Here is a 14,658-nt window from a genome sequence, read left to right on the forward strand (position 1 = left end):
ATTGCCATAGCAGCTTCTCTGTTGAAGTGCTTCCTATTTTGAATAGAAAACATGTTTTTTTTTAACAGATGGCAGTATTAAAGGTGCAAACGAGTTCTTAGAACACTTGAAAAGTAACCCTGGTTCACGTATCACTTGAAACTATCATTCAAAAGTGCACACTGCTCAGCTATGTTGCTCCTGCCTTTCCACTTCCCGCTTCAGCACGCTGAGAGGAAAGAGGGCAAAGGCCAGCTTGCCATTACAGATGAATCAGTGCTTGTGCTTTGTTTCTCTCCGAACAAACCACATTGGTAAATCAAGATTTGTTCTTTATTTACCACTGTGGTTTGTTAGGAGACAAACGAACCACAAGTTCCGGTTTGCCCATGAAGGCAGCCCATCCTCCAGCTTGTTTCCCCCATGACACACTGAAAAGAAGGAGTGGGGTGGCACTAAGCACATTCTTTTGAGCAGCATAGAGTAGCACTCAGATTGTTCACAGTGAACCATGGTTTCATTCAATGTATGGTTTGTGATCTGAGAACTGGACCATAGTAGAATGGTAGGGAAAGGACAGCTGTTGAGGAGCAGTCTCAGACTCTTTTCCAGATTGTCCAAAAGGCCCATGGCTACCCAGCTTTTTAATGGCAGAGCATAATACAGTGGTGCAAGACAAAAAACTCGCTAGACGAAAGGGTTTTCCATTTTTCGAGGTGCTTCGCAAGACGAATTTCCCTATGGGCTTGCTTCGCAAGACGAAAACGTCTTGCGGATTTGCTTCCTTTTTCGTAAAACCATTAATACCCTGGCAATCAGCGCTCTGCAAGACGAAAAAATCGCAAGACGAAGCGACTCGCGGAACGAATTAATTTAGTCTTGCGAGGCACCACTGTACATATGGACCAGAAAATCTGTTTTAAATATAAATAATCTAAAGAATATTGAACAGCCTTTGTGTCTGCCTTTCCACGATCTAGGTTTCAAGCTGTCAGAAAGAAGTTTGTTACAGAATTAAAGGAACTGCGACAAAAGGAACAGAGTCCTCATGTGGTACAAAGTATCATCAGCTTAATTATGGGGATGAAGTTTTTCAGAGTAAAAATGTATCCTGTAGAAGATTTTGAAGCATCGTTTCAGTTCATGCAGGTAAATTATCTTATTTTATTTTACTTCTTTCGCGCCCTCAGTGTGAACAGCACTTAACAGAGCACAAGGGCACAGGTCTCTGCCCCTGAGGAACTTACTATCTGAAATTAGACACAGGAGATATTCAAGTGGGAGAGAGAAGTGGAATAATATTTAACCTGGCTCAGTTGATTAGCGCGTGGTGCTGATAATGTCAGGGTTTTAGGTTCAGTCCCCATATGGGACAGCTGCATATTCCTGCATTACGTGGGGTTGGACTGGATGATCCTCTACAGCAGGGGTCAGCAAACTTTTTCAGCAGGGGGCTGCTCCACTGTCCCTCAGACCTTGTGGAGGGCCGGACTATATTTTGAAGAAGAAAAAAATGAATGAATTCCTATGCCCCACAGATAACCCAGAGATGCATTTTAAATAAAAGGGCACATTCTACTCATGTGAAAACACGCTGATTCCCAGATCGTCCGCGGGCCCGATTTAGAAGGCGATTGGGTCGGATCTGGCCCCCAGGCCTTAGTTTGCCTACCAATGCTCTACATTTCTATGATTTTATGTGATTGTTTCCATAGCATGTGCTTATCTACAGGCTTTGTAACAGTAAGGCATGGGAACTAGCTTGCTGAGCTAATGACTTCACAGGGAGGCAATTCCAAGCATATAGGCCCGCAAAGGAGAAAGGGTAGAGTTTTTGAGGGGGGAGGAGACCTTTGGATGCTGGGGGGGGGGTGTGAAATTTGAGGATTGAAGGTCATGGACAGGATTCTTTTGTAGTTTTGTAAAACATTAGGGATTGATCCTTGGACATTTTACATTTAAAGCATGTCCTGTATTGCTGAGCCATGCACCTTCCCATAAAACAGCATGGAGAAGCTGCTGCTCCTAATGGTTCTGTGTCAGAGCTTTATTGGGCTCAATTGATTTGCAGCTAATGCATACTAAATGTTGGCACTGCATAGCCACATTTGGTTTTAAAAGGCCAGTGTTTGGATTTCTCATATATGAACATGGGAAGCTCTTCATAGCCTGTCAACTTGTTTTCTTACAGGAATGTGCACAGTACTTCTTGGAAGTAAAAGACAAAGACATTAAACACTCACTGGCTGGTTTGTTTGTAGAAATACTCATTCCTGTTGCTGCTGTAAGTAGATTTCATTCTTCCACAGAAGAAGTGTGTGTGTGTTTGTGTGTAAGCACGTGCACACATGTTTTCTTCCCCCATTTGACTGTGTTGCTTAGACAAAGATCTGGTTTGTGTGTAATAACAGTAAGCCAAAATATGGCTTAGCATGAATGCGCAATCATGAGAGTTTCTGGAAAGGAGATTGCAGCTAATGTCCTTCTACGTCTGCCACCCCTTACGCTGCACTGCTGTGAACTAAGCCATGGTTAGGCTTACAATGTCATCTGAACCTAGGCTCATGGTTTGTCTTCTGTAGGCAAACTACAAACTGTAAACCTTGGTTTGCAAGTTTTGTTTTACAGCTCATGGTGTATCTAAAGCAAGATAAGCCACAAGCATAGGTTCAGACAACTCACTAAGCCAAATCATGACATAGCGCAGCAGAAAGAGAAGCAAAATGGCCACGATATTCTCTCCAGGAGGCTTCCCGCTCACAGATTCACACTAACCCATAGTTTAACTTAGTGTTACATGTGAACCAGCTCTGTTCCCCATGACATACCAGTGATTATTGTGGGTCTGTTCACGCCTGCAGGTGTATTATTTAAAGTATGGTGGGAATTAATCCAAAGTTAGTTGCTTCTGTTGTATCAAAACTTCCATTAAACCTGTAAACAAAAGAAGACCAAAGCATTACCTCTTTTACAACTTTGGTGAAATAAATAATATTTTTTCCTTTTTCCTTTTTTGATGAAAGCAAAATCATTTTTACAAAACTGTACATATTTTAAAAATCTTTGTTTTCAGCTTTGTTTTTTATTATTATGTAAAACAGAACTCTGTTGATTCAGGATCTTAAAAAAAAATATTGTTTGTTTATGTATGTGGATACATTCAAATTTCAACCAACTAAAAGATCTTGATAGCTTTATTATAAATGTGCAGCTGCCTCTTTAGAGATTGCATACTAAGACTAACTTCAACCTAGTGAGAGTCTTGGCCATGTGTGGAGCCAAACCATGGGGATAAAGTAGGATCAGATCCAAGCTGTAGCATATATCATTATTTCTAGGTATCAGCCAGGTGTGTCAGGGAGATCGAGCACTTAAAAATGCAGTACAACTTTGATAAGATCCGTTCCTCTTCCTGGTCCTGATTAGTGGATTGGAATGAAGCATATAAGAGCCTGTGATTCAGAATCACTTTTCTCCATTGATAGGGTTGTATTATTTTTAAACCTAATTACATGTAAATGTTCATTGCTTGACTAACTTTAGTGCTGCGTGATTTATTGCACATTCATTTCATATGAGCCGCAAGACTTAAATGAAATCTGTAAGGTGATTTAAAATGCTTATTTCTCAGAGTCTTTTATCATGTTGTGAATTTCAGTGTCTTCATTTCCTTTTCTGAAGAGTTATTTTTGGTCTATTTCTTTATTTGACATTAGGCTGTTAAAAATGAAGTGAATGTGCCATGTCTGAAAAACTTTGTGGAAATGCTTTACCAGACTACCTTTGACCTGAGCTCAAGAAAGAAGCATTCATTGGTATTTGAAAATGTTTATGTTTTGAGTATTTGTACAGAACTCATGCATGCAATTTAGCAAAGTAGCATAGAATCATAGAATTGTAGCCTTGGATGGGACTCTGAGGGTGCTCTAGTCAAACTTCCTGCATTGCAGGAATCTCAACATGCAGCCCCCCCATTCAATTTGAAACCCTACTGAGCCCCACTTAGCTTTGCAAATGTGCTAGCAGTTTTAATGCAGTGCCACTAGGAGGTTAGTAGTCACAAAGATATCAGGAATGGCCAGAGACGTAGGACTCAGAAGTTGAGAAGTAGAGCAGTAAGCTGTAGTCTATTTGATTTGAGGATTGTTTGATTTATTTCCCCTCCCCAAGTTTAGTGAAACAGCTTTTTAAACCGCAGAACTCCGTAACTCTGAAAGATAAATTTGACAAGTTATTTTCCTCCTCAAACAGGCTTTGTATCCACTGATCACCTGCTTGTTGTGTGTCAGTCAGAAGCAGTTTTTTTTAAATAATTGGCATATCTTCCTGCAGAACTGTTTGTCCCATTTAAAGGTAAGGACAATTCTCTTAATATTTATGAATGTCTGTGTGTGAGTGCAGCAGACCTCCACCCATGCAGCAGAACCTTTTGCAGCAATAAAAGACCATTGGTAAATAACTTTATGACACTTCCCTTTTATTGTCATGTTTAGCAAAATAAATGAAATCTGCATAATTTCAGTCCTGATTCTCTGTGATTTTATTTCCTGCTTTATCAATACTGCATATTTCCATGATATAATATCTTTCCCTGCGAGTTCATTATATAATAGAGATTTAAAATCTGTCAGATTCCTCCTAATCTCATGCCTTTGAATCATAATCATGGGTTGTATCTGTTGAAAGCCATTGACTAACTTAAGCCCATTGATTTCACTGGGTCTGCTTTGAGTATCACTTAGTTGGATACAACAGCATATTCTTAGCTTTGTAAATATTGATGTTAGATATAAATTCCAGAAATTTTTATTTACTCTGATCTAGTGTCAAAAAGCTGCATGCATTAATTTTGAGATGCGTTACTTTCCACCCAGTAAAATTACTTATTCCATAAAATCAGAGTAAACTTGAAGAGATTCAGGTGAAATTTCTGGGATAAAGATCCTGATATTTAGACCAAATTTTAATAATACTTGATACTGTTTTGCTTATCTTGTTGTTTTTAAAATACAATATTTTCAAGAAAAATCACATTCTTTCTTGCTCTACATCATGTCTTTCCTTCCATTCTTTCTTCCACCAATGCACAGTTCTTATATTGGTGCCTGCAATCCCTCTAACCTCAGTTTCTGCATTTTATTAAGGCCAATTCTTTGGTGATTAAGAGGTGATTAAAAATGTTTGACTCTTACCGAGTAAGTTCTGTGGAATGGGAATCATTAAAGCCAGGAAGATGAAAATAAATTTTGGGAGGACTTTCATTTCTGAAATTCTACCAAACCAAGAAACTATATTTATTCCAATGTTGTGAATTTTTCCATCTGCTTAATTGATTAGTCTAAATAACGTACGCATTGAGATCCTAGCTATTTGCAAGTTAACTATTAAAGGTACACCAAGGCCCAGCCCAACTTAAATTGCTCAGGCAACAAACCATTCGTGACCAATTTATTATGCTCATGATCTTGGGGCCTTCTTGAGTGCTCCATGAGGCATGAATATCTGTCACTAGAGGGGGATATCGCTCTGTGCATGCATCAAAGTGCACTTTATGTTCACCCATCTAAGACAACAAGGGAGAGCATTCTACATGAAGGAACACACTAGCATCAGGGACTAGAATGGTTATGTATAAGATGGTTCTCCAGCATAATCTTGCCTTCCTACATGGTTTCTATATCACTTTGTTATAGAGAATGGTGTGGGTTCAGTCATATGGGCATAGTAAACATGCCATTTCCATACTGTTAGGGTATGGTCTAAAGACTTGCTTACAGTGAAATTGGCCACAGATGACCACTTTTGAGTCATGCTTATTTCAATGGAAGAGCTGAAAACATGTTTTCCCTGTTACTGAATTCAAAGGACTTCACAGGGTATATATATTTTCATTCCTTTGATAAAATGGATTTAACAAGAATTTTATGTTGTATACAGGCAAAATATTTAATGAATTTCTGCTGGTGATAGGTTGATATTAACAACTGGAGTCTTGTATTTCATCTTGTTATAAGTGTTTCTTGCATCTGCCTTTGCGAAAACTTCAGAATTGTACCTGTTTTAAACTACGTAAATAATAGTGAAACATGCAAAATCTAGCAGCTAGGTGTTTTACTGTAGGATCATCTCCACATATAATTTTATATCGTGTCAAGGTTTTGTCTATTTCCTTTACACATTTGCAGCTATTTTGCAATGTCTACTTTTTGTTTGTCTCTGTCTACTTGCTATTTAAGCTTTCTCTGTGTAGCTTATACAGGAGGGATGCTGGTATCTCTCACTTCTTTTATTTAGAAAAACCCTTATTGCTGGCAATGGATGCATAAAATTTCTGTTGTTAGGGACTTTAATTAGAACTCATAAAGCATGTGTTTGATACTTTAACATAGTTTTGTTGACCCTTAACAACACAACATTTTATTATGGGGCTCTGTTCAACAGAAATGGCACATAACATTTACAGTACTAACTGTATATGAGGATTTCATCTCAGATGCCAAACTTTCAGACTAGAATTTACAACAATATTCCTGCTGTATATTGAGATTTTGATCTCTCTCTTTTTTTAAAGTTGGCAAATGCCTATAACAATTGATTTGAATTTCTTCCACTTTCAGAAATAATTTGAAAATATAAGGCGGGTTTTTATTTATGTTTTTAAAAAACATATAGTGGTCCTTGGTGCCCTGGCTAATGGCAGAGACTAGAGTATATCTTCCTTTGGTTCTGAAGCCCTAGGGTAACAGGCAACTGGTGCAGAGTGTTCTCCCTTGAAGGAGGAGTGAAGCAGATGGTCTGTAGCTCCTTTGGCTCATGAATGAAGCTAGGCTGGTCACCCCTTTGGCATGATGTTCTTCCTGGAAGGCAGGAGTGGAGCCTTCAAATTGCCATGGCCACCTGACTAGTGGCAGAGACCAGAGTACGCTTGCCTTCAATTCTGCAGTCCGAGCTAATGAGCATAAGGCTGGGACAGAGTGGCATCAGTGTCTTCCTGGTGGCAGTGGGGCTGCCACTTACAGGGTGAGAGCAGGTACCTTTGGGTTGGAGGTGGCAACCTCACTACCCTCCTACTCCACCCTGTCTCTGTTCTGGTGAGCAACACCATTACCACTAGGAGGAGGAGGAAGAAGATGTTCTGCAACCCACACCACTACTGCAGGTAGCTGGCAGTGGTGTCTTATCTGCAAAAAGAAAAGTGTTTCTGCTGAATAGAGCCCCCGTAAGCAGCTTTCTGTTTGTGCTTTTTATTATTTTATTTTTTCATCTAACATGCATGTGCTTCCCGTTCTCATGTTTGTTATGTTTTGCTGTCTTGCATTGCTTTATTTAGATGCCATCTAACAACAGTATCAGAAAACAAATAGAAACTCTCCAGGTAAGTTAATATGTTGTATTAGCCAAGTAAGAAATAGCTTTGTCTGACTTATTTGGGGGGGGGGGTTGATTGTTGCATTGTATGTCCTCTTTGGTTGTATGCAAACTGCAATCACAGTGTGAAGAAGCAACTGCAGAAATAGTAGCTAATCTTTGAAAGGAAAATCAGGAGTAATTTAGTTTCAGTGGATAGAAGAAACAGCTGCACACGTGGTATAGTTTAATGCTAATTACATTCCTGTTGCACTTGTTAAAAATGCTTCATGTATGTGAGTGCACAAAGAAATAAGTTTTCTCGGGGGGGGGGGGGAGCTATGGCTTTCGTACCACATTCTCCCTTTCTCCTCTCCTTGTCAATATGAGAACATGTAGACCGTGCTAGGGGCATTGTAAGAATGAGGAGGTATGTGCATGATTTTTCATATCTGCATCCTCTGTTCCAGATATGGCACCCTGTGGCTCTCCAGATGCTCTTGGATTACACCTGCCGTTATATTTGACCACTGGCCATGCTGGCTAGTACTGATGGGAGTTGAGGTCCATCAACCTTTGGAGATCCACAGGTTCCCAATCTCTGCTCTATTCATCCCTGTGCTTTGGATTGAACTGAGCATTTTATGATGCCGAGGTCCCCGATTCAGTGTGTAGCTTGTAAGTATAATGAAAAACCACCACCATTCATTATACGTAGTTGACTTGGATCAATTGCAGTGGAGTGAAGCACAGCATGTTTACGTTAATCAAGAATGAAAACTACGTAACTTTATTTGTGGATCTGCTCTGAGCTTATCGAAAATGTTTGAAAGACACCAGTGGGAGAATGGTATTGAGGATTGAACCAATATTGGCTTCCTTTTAATCTTTATTTCTTGGAATGCTGTTGTTTGCAGTGACTGAGTTTAGTTTCTAAAGGAAGAGTGGTTGCCCTTTGTCAAGGGCCACATTCTCTCAGGGATAATCTATCTGCTGCATGCCAGCAGTAGGTGGGGCCAGAGTCACCTGATGCCCCCATATCATCACTGCCTTCTCTCTCTCTCTCTCTCTCTCTCTCTCTCTCTCTCTCTCTCACACACACACACACACACACACACACACACAAAATTCATTTATTCTTCATTCATTTTCTTCCTGCCACACATCAGTTTATCCATTCACATACACAAGCACACACCCCATTCATCCATCATCTGTTCTGTCTCTTACGTACACCCCATCCATTCTGATTCTCTTCCATTGTACATGTACGTGCACATAAAAAACAAGACACATATGTCTCACAGTAATCCATTCATTCTCTCTTACACGCCCTTCACCCATTCTCACAGGCATGAACACATACTCCATTCATCAATAATGTATTTGTTATCTCATTTCAAGTTTTAATGTTAAAGAGTGAACTAATGTGGAAACTAAGTAGGTACAATTTAGGACTAGATATTGTACAATTCTTCCCTGTAGTACATAGTGGAGCAGAACCTGCTGGGATTAAGTGAATCATGGAGTCAGTTACTTTACACGTGCCTTGTTGGCTGGTGTCTCCCAAAGAGAAATAATGCTAAGTAGGCAGATTTCTTAATCTGCTCAGGAGTTAAATACATTGCTAGAGAGCAGCAGGAGCTTGGAGCTTGCTTGTTGTTGCCCACATCAGGTGCTGAGGCCTCTTAATAGCTCCCACTCTCCACCTGAAGCCTTGCAGACAACATTAGAAAGCTAGCAGCTTGCTAAGCTATTGAGCATTCAGATCCCCCCCTTTGCCCCCTAAACCGATAAGGTCTTTTCTGCTCTGCAGTGAATGACTGCCCATGAATTTTTATGAAGTAAGAAAAATTAATACTCTTCTTCTTGAACATGTTAAGTGATGTACCTGATGGATTGCTATTCTGAATTATTCTTCTAGAAGAGGGATAATAGCGTATGCTTTTGAGAGAAGCCTAACCAGAATGAAAACGTGTTAGCAATGGCTTCATTTTGTTCCAGGAGCTTGTCCCTCCTAAGGAAAAACATGAAAAAGGGAGAACTGTCAACTATTCTGTGTTGGCAGAACACTGAGGGACCTTAGCTGTTTTCATTTAATTTTGCAAACAAAGAGCTATTTCTTCACCCCCCAAATATTTGCTAAAATAGTTACCTAAATTTTCACTATTTACTCTTTGGTGATAAATGCCTTATTTTGGTGGGTGTCTTTTGTCAGAGAGAGGTTCATCAGACTGAAGTGAGCTGAAAATGGAGAAAAGTAACCTCTAATTAATTTACCCCACAGTCCCCCCAATGCATTAGTATGTATGTAACTATAATAGTGTAGGGTTGAATCCAAACTAAGGTAGCTATACTTAAAATTTCAGTGCAGCTGAAGTTGGAGTTAACTCCTCTGGTTGATTTCAGTGATACCTAAGTTCAGCTAACATAGTTTGGGTCCATCTAATGGTTCCTAACTCTGGTATGTGCAGGTGGGTGATCAGAGCAAGCAAATAAAGACAAGAAATGGTGAACAAGGAATGTGTGATTTAAACATACTAGGGCTTTGCACAACAAAGTCAGCATTGAGAACTAGTGAGGTTGTCTCAGTGTGAATGCGATACATACGTAGAATAATTCTAACCAAAGGACTTCCACCAAAGATATGGCTGCTAAATTACAACTGCTATGTAAAACCCGGTCCCCTATAGCTCTCCATATCAGGCTTCCTAGCCAAGAGCCTCCCACCTTCTAAAATGTCCTTTGTGTGTCAGAACTCTATAGTATCATTTCCAATAAGAAGTAGCTTATTGGTGAGCGAGTGAAAGGGAGCCCTGTGGAGTTAAGAATACAGGGAGCAAGGGAGGTAAGAATTGTAAGACACTCCTTCACTGGCTCAGAGCAACCATAAAGCTGTTTCCTGTGATTGTTTCCTTAGATGTAAGTCCCATGCAGTTTTGGGACTTAATCTCAAGTGCGCTTGTACCCTAAGGCTACAATTCTATGCACGCATACTTGGGAGTCATTTTCATAGAACCTATTAACCAGGACCGGACTGAAAGCAGTTGTGTTGTGGAAGGAACAGACAGCTTTTATTCTTGGCAAAAGAGAGGGGAAGAGGAATGCTCCTGCTTCCAATGCATGTGGCACTTCCACTCCGGCTACAACATAGCCCCCATGCCCCTGAAAGTAGAAGAGACCAAGACAGTCTTACTGGAGGGAAATGGGGAGTGGGTGCTTCAGCCAGCTCAGAATACCACTCCTGCCTTCCTAGAACCTGCACTCAGATTCTACTAGTACAGTTTTCATGGGATGGGGTGGAGAAAGTGCTCTGGCTCTTGCTCTTGCTTGCTGAGTGTTGTAGAAGGGCAGGCCTGTGATTATCCTTCTGCTTTGCATCAGTGCTTATGTCACATCGTCATTTCCTAGAAGCCCTGTGTGGCAGCCGGTGCATCATACATATGCTGTTTGTGGTAAGGGCTCTTGGTCACAAATGTATTACAGCATAGATTTCCAATAATGAAATGTAATCTATTTAAATTAGTGTTTTAATAGTGTTTTTAAAATATCCATTCAAAATGAAGTCCTATACATAACATAATATTTCTCTTTTTAAAATTATTTTTAACAGAACAAAGATCCCAAAATGTCTCGAGTTGCACTGGAATCGCTGTATAGATTATTATGGGTTTATGTTATTAGAATAAAATGTGAAAGCAACACTGTGACACAAAGGTAAGCGGTTTGGTTCAGTATATTTGAAACCTTTGTAACTTTTTCCTTCAAATTGAAAAGTACCGTGACTATTTTATGATAATACTCTTGCTGGGTTTTCTCAATGCGGCTCTCTCAATTGTTTCCTCTGCAGCCGCCTCATGAGCATTGTATCGGCACTTTTCCCAAAAGGGTCTCGCAGTGTGGTCCCTCGAGACACACCTCTGAACATATTTGTAAAAATTATTCAATTCATTGCTCAGGTGAGCCCTTCTGCAGTTTGTTTCAATGCACAGTAACACTCCTATTTTCAAATTTGCCACCTTTCCATATTGCCTACCAAGGAACCTGCTGCAGGTTCAGAGAACTTACAAACATGTTACAGGATGCACATTTGCTTTATGTTGGTCTGTTATGCATTAGTGAGCTGAAAAGGAAGCCTAGAACACACTCAGTGCTCCCCTTTGATTTCATGTAGCAGGGATAGTCAATGGTGATAGGCAAGCTGTCTTTGAGTGAAACCTGTCTGCCGCCGCTCATATCTTCATTGAGGATAATAATAAGCCTCTGAGAAACCCCATGGTTCCAGAGTAAAATTTGAAAACCACTGCTCTAGCTGTTGCTTTTTGACAAGAACAAGAGCAAAATCCTTCCTTTGCATAACTCTTATTTGCCAAAAGAGTTGGCAGGCTTGCAAGATATACGCGCGCACACACACACACACACACACACACACACACCACTGTTTTGAATACATCACTGGAAACTCTTTCCTGTAGTAGAGCATTTAAAAACAATCTACATTTGAAAAACTTTCTGCTTTCAAATAATTTGCATTAAAATAAAAACAATACTGGTACACTGCATTATAGAGAATTCACTTAAGAATAGTAAGTAGTTTTGAGCCAGTTATCCTAAAACACAAAGCTCTAATATTCACTTTATTGGCTTTGATTATGTGCTACAGTTTACGAAAAGTCTTACGAAGACATGATTTTCTTCTTAGGAACGCTTGGATTTCGCAATGAAAGAAATCATTTTTGATCTTCTCAGCGTTGGGAAATCACCTAAAACCTTCACTATTAATCCAGAGGTAAAACAAAATTGGAGCTAAAAATAATTGTTGTGTTTTTAAGTTTGTTTGTAAGGCAGTCAATTTCATATGCCATTCTGAAGCAGGTTCACAGCAGTGCGTTTCCTTAGAAATTCCAGAACTTTGCCAATGTTTTCAGACAATTCAGATCTAGAATCTGTCTACAGTCTTTATATTCTTGAGCATATATGCTCCTAATCCATGTAGGCAGGACTAGTTTGACTGCATCTTTGTCTGCCAGATGCTGGGTTGGTACACGCATGCAATGTGTCCTTTTGGGATTGACTTGCACAGGAACCTGATTTGAGGCTAACCAATAGGTTAGCGAACCTGGTGTCCTCGAGATGTTATTGGACTACAACCTCCATTATCCCCAACCATTGGCTATGCTGGCTGAGGCTCATGGGAGTTGTAGTCTTATCGGCATCTGGAGGGCATCACATAGGCCACTCCTGGTTTACTCAATAGAACCCTTGAGTTTTTATATCTTCTTTAGAATACATTATTTTGCAAAGGTTAGCAAACTTTTAATGGTCATTTAGTAAGATGTTTTGTGGAGATGTTTGGCCTGTTGAGCACTTCCTATGCAGATGGAGAGAAGAATATTCATATTGTAAAATGTAACTTAACATGAGTTGCAATAGCATGCCTAGGTTGCTAATAAATGTTCCCTTCTGCAGAGAATGAATATAGGGCTCAGAGTCTTCCTTGTGATAGCAGACAGTTTACAACAGAAGGACGGCGAACCACCTATGCCAACTACAGGTGTTGTACTTCCCTCAGGAAACACCCTCCGGGTCAAGAAGATTTTTCTCAATAAAACTCTGACAGATGAAGAAGCAAAAGTTATAGGTTAGTCGGTGATGGTATTGAAGGGGGAGAATGGAATGTATAAGAATCATAATGGTACAAAAAAGCGCAGTGTTTTATTTCTTAACAAATCTAATAGTGCATTTTAAAATTAAATCAGCCTGTGGATCAATTTTTTTATTACTGCAAGGGCCAGTAGAAGTGCATATCTCGCATGATACGATAATATTTATTGTCATTGGCCCATACAGAACAACGAAATTGAAAAAAATCTACATCAGACATTCAGAAACCAATAAGCCTGCTATCCCAGCCTGGTTAACCCCCTAAAAACTCTGATACCCCATAATTAAATACAATATACTCCCATATTCAATCCATAAAGCGTCATTGAAGAGCAGTGTACAAGTATAATTAATAGATAATAAAAAGTGGAAATATGAACCATCCATTCCTTTCTCTTGCTCAGAGCTTTCCAGTTTAAGAGCTAGAAACTTATCATACGCATCCTTACCCATTCATTCTCTGACTGTCAGTCCTTAACGTAGCCAAAGCCAGAACCCAAAACCAGATTAGGTTCTCAGTCAGGACAAAGAAGTGTGATTACCTCACTGGGAAACCCAGGAACTTGTAAATATAGGTCAAGGGAGAGATTGGGGCAAACCTGATGATCATGTTTCTGCCAGAAACCCCTCCCATAATGTGACATAACTATGATGTATTTGTGATGTGTGCATGATGCTTCACTAAGTGTGTTATGGGTATAAGGGAAAACTTATAAAAGTTGGAGCTATCCTTTGTTCGAGGCTTCTTCTGCTTCTTCCATGTGGTGGGTTGAAGTCCTGTTGCAAGAGTCTTTTGAATAAAGATCAGGCCTAGAGCCTGCTGCTTTGCTCCTATATTCCTGGCTGGTGTCTTTGTCAATCCAAGTGAGCCCAAGGATTTTCCTGTGTGTGTGTGTGTGTGTGTGTGTGCGCGCGCGTGCATGTGCACTGCATTTTTTATGCACATGTAGTTCTTAAAAAGTACACTACAACTACAAGAAAAATATAAGATTTCTGAGAATAGAGAGTTTTATGGCTTGAACTTGACCTTCAGGGCACAAAATTGAATCAGGAACACACCCCACCCAGTTGGAGGGACCTGTGTGGCATCCACAAGTTTTTGTTTGACTACCAAGATATCTCTGTTCTAAAAGATTAGCCTGTCCCAAGGCTAATTTATTTCTCATTGGAATGTCCTTTATCTTTAAAAAACACCTTACTTGAACTAAGCCTCAGTGGAATTCACCATCAAACGGTGGCTTCAGGATCAATGCAAAAATAAGTATCTAGTATGACTCAAAAAAGGTGAAAGTTAAACTAAAGTACACGGTTGAGGATCAAGCGCTGTTGAACTGTGTTCCCTCTTCAGGAATGTCAATATACTATCCTCAAGTAAGAAAAGCACTGGACAGTATCCTTAGACATCTAGACAAAGAAGTTGGAAGGCCAATGTGCATGACTAGTATTCAGATGTCTAACAAGGAACCGGAAGACATGATCACGTACGTAACAAATTAATCATGCTTATATCTGATTCATTGCAGTACTCCTTATATCTGAAAGAGAGTTGATGCATGATCCTGCATTGTTAAGCATTGTTAGGCTCCACTGTAGTCAACAGGGCTTAGCAGTTCTAGAACTGCGCCTATAGAAATCAAGTTACAATAAAATGTGTATCAGTTTATCATC

General features: G+C 39.8%; 1 protein-coding gene across 9 annotated transcripts in view; it reads left to right on the plus strand.

The window, feature by feature from the left end:
- Positions 1-14,658, plus strand: part of FRYL (FRY like transcription coactivator) — a 141,172-nt gene that overhangs the window by 63,789 nt on the left and 62,725 nt on the right. For 7 of the 9 annotated variants that reach the window (XM_081875558.1, XM_081875559.1, XM_081875551.1 and 4 more), the window contains 10 exons: positions 960-1,128; positions 2,171-2,263; positions 3,696-3,794; positions 4,231-4,332; positions 7,310-7,354; positions 10,940-11,043; positions 11,177-11,285; positions 12,029-12,115; positions 12,796-12,967; positions 14,339-14,471. In XM_081875558.1, coding sequence (XP_081731684.1) covers positions 960-1,128; positions 2,171-2,263; positions 3,696-3,794; positions 4,231-4,332; positions 7,310-7,354; positions 10,940-11,043; positions 11,177-11,285; positions 12,029-12,115; positions 12,796-12,967; positions 14,339-14,471 — 1,113 coding nt within the window. The remainder of the gene's footprint in view (positions 1-959; positions 1,129-2,170; positions 2,264-3,695; positions 3,795-4,230; positions 4,333-7,309; positions 7,355-10,939; positions 11,044-11,176; positions 11,286-12,028; positions 12,116-12,795; positions 12,968-14,338; positions 14,472-14,658) is intronic. The other 2 variants (XM_081875555.1, XM_081875557.1) reach the window with 1 other exon arrangement.

The sequence above is a fragment of the Podarcis erhardii genome (genome assembly GCF_964252035.2).
Source record: "Podarcis erhardii genome assembly, chromosome: 9".
NCBI lineage: Eukaryota > Metazoa > Chordata > Lepidosauria > Squamata > Lacertidae > Podarcis > Podarcis erhardii.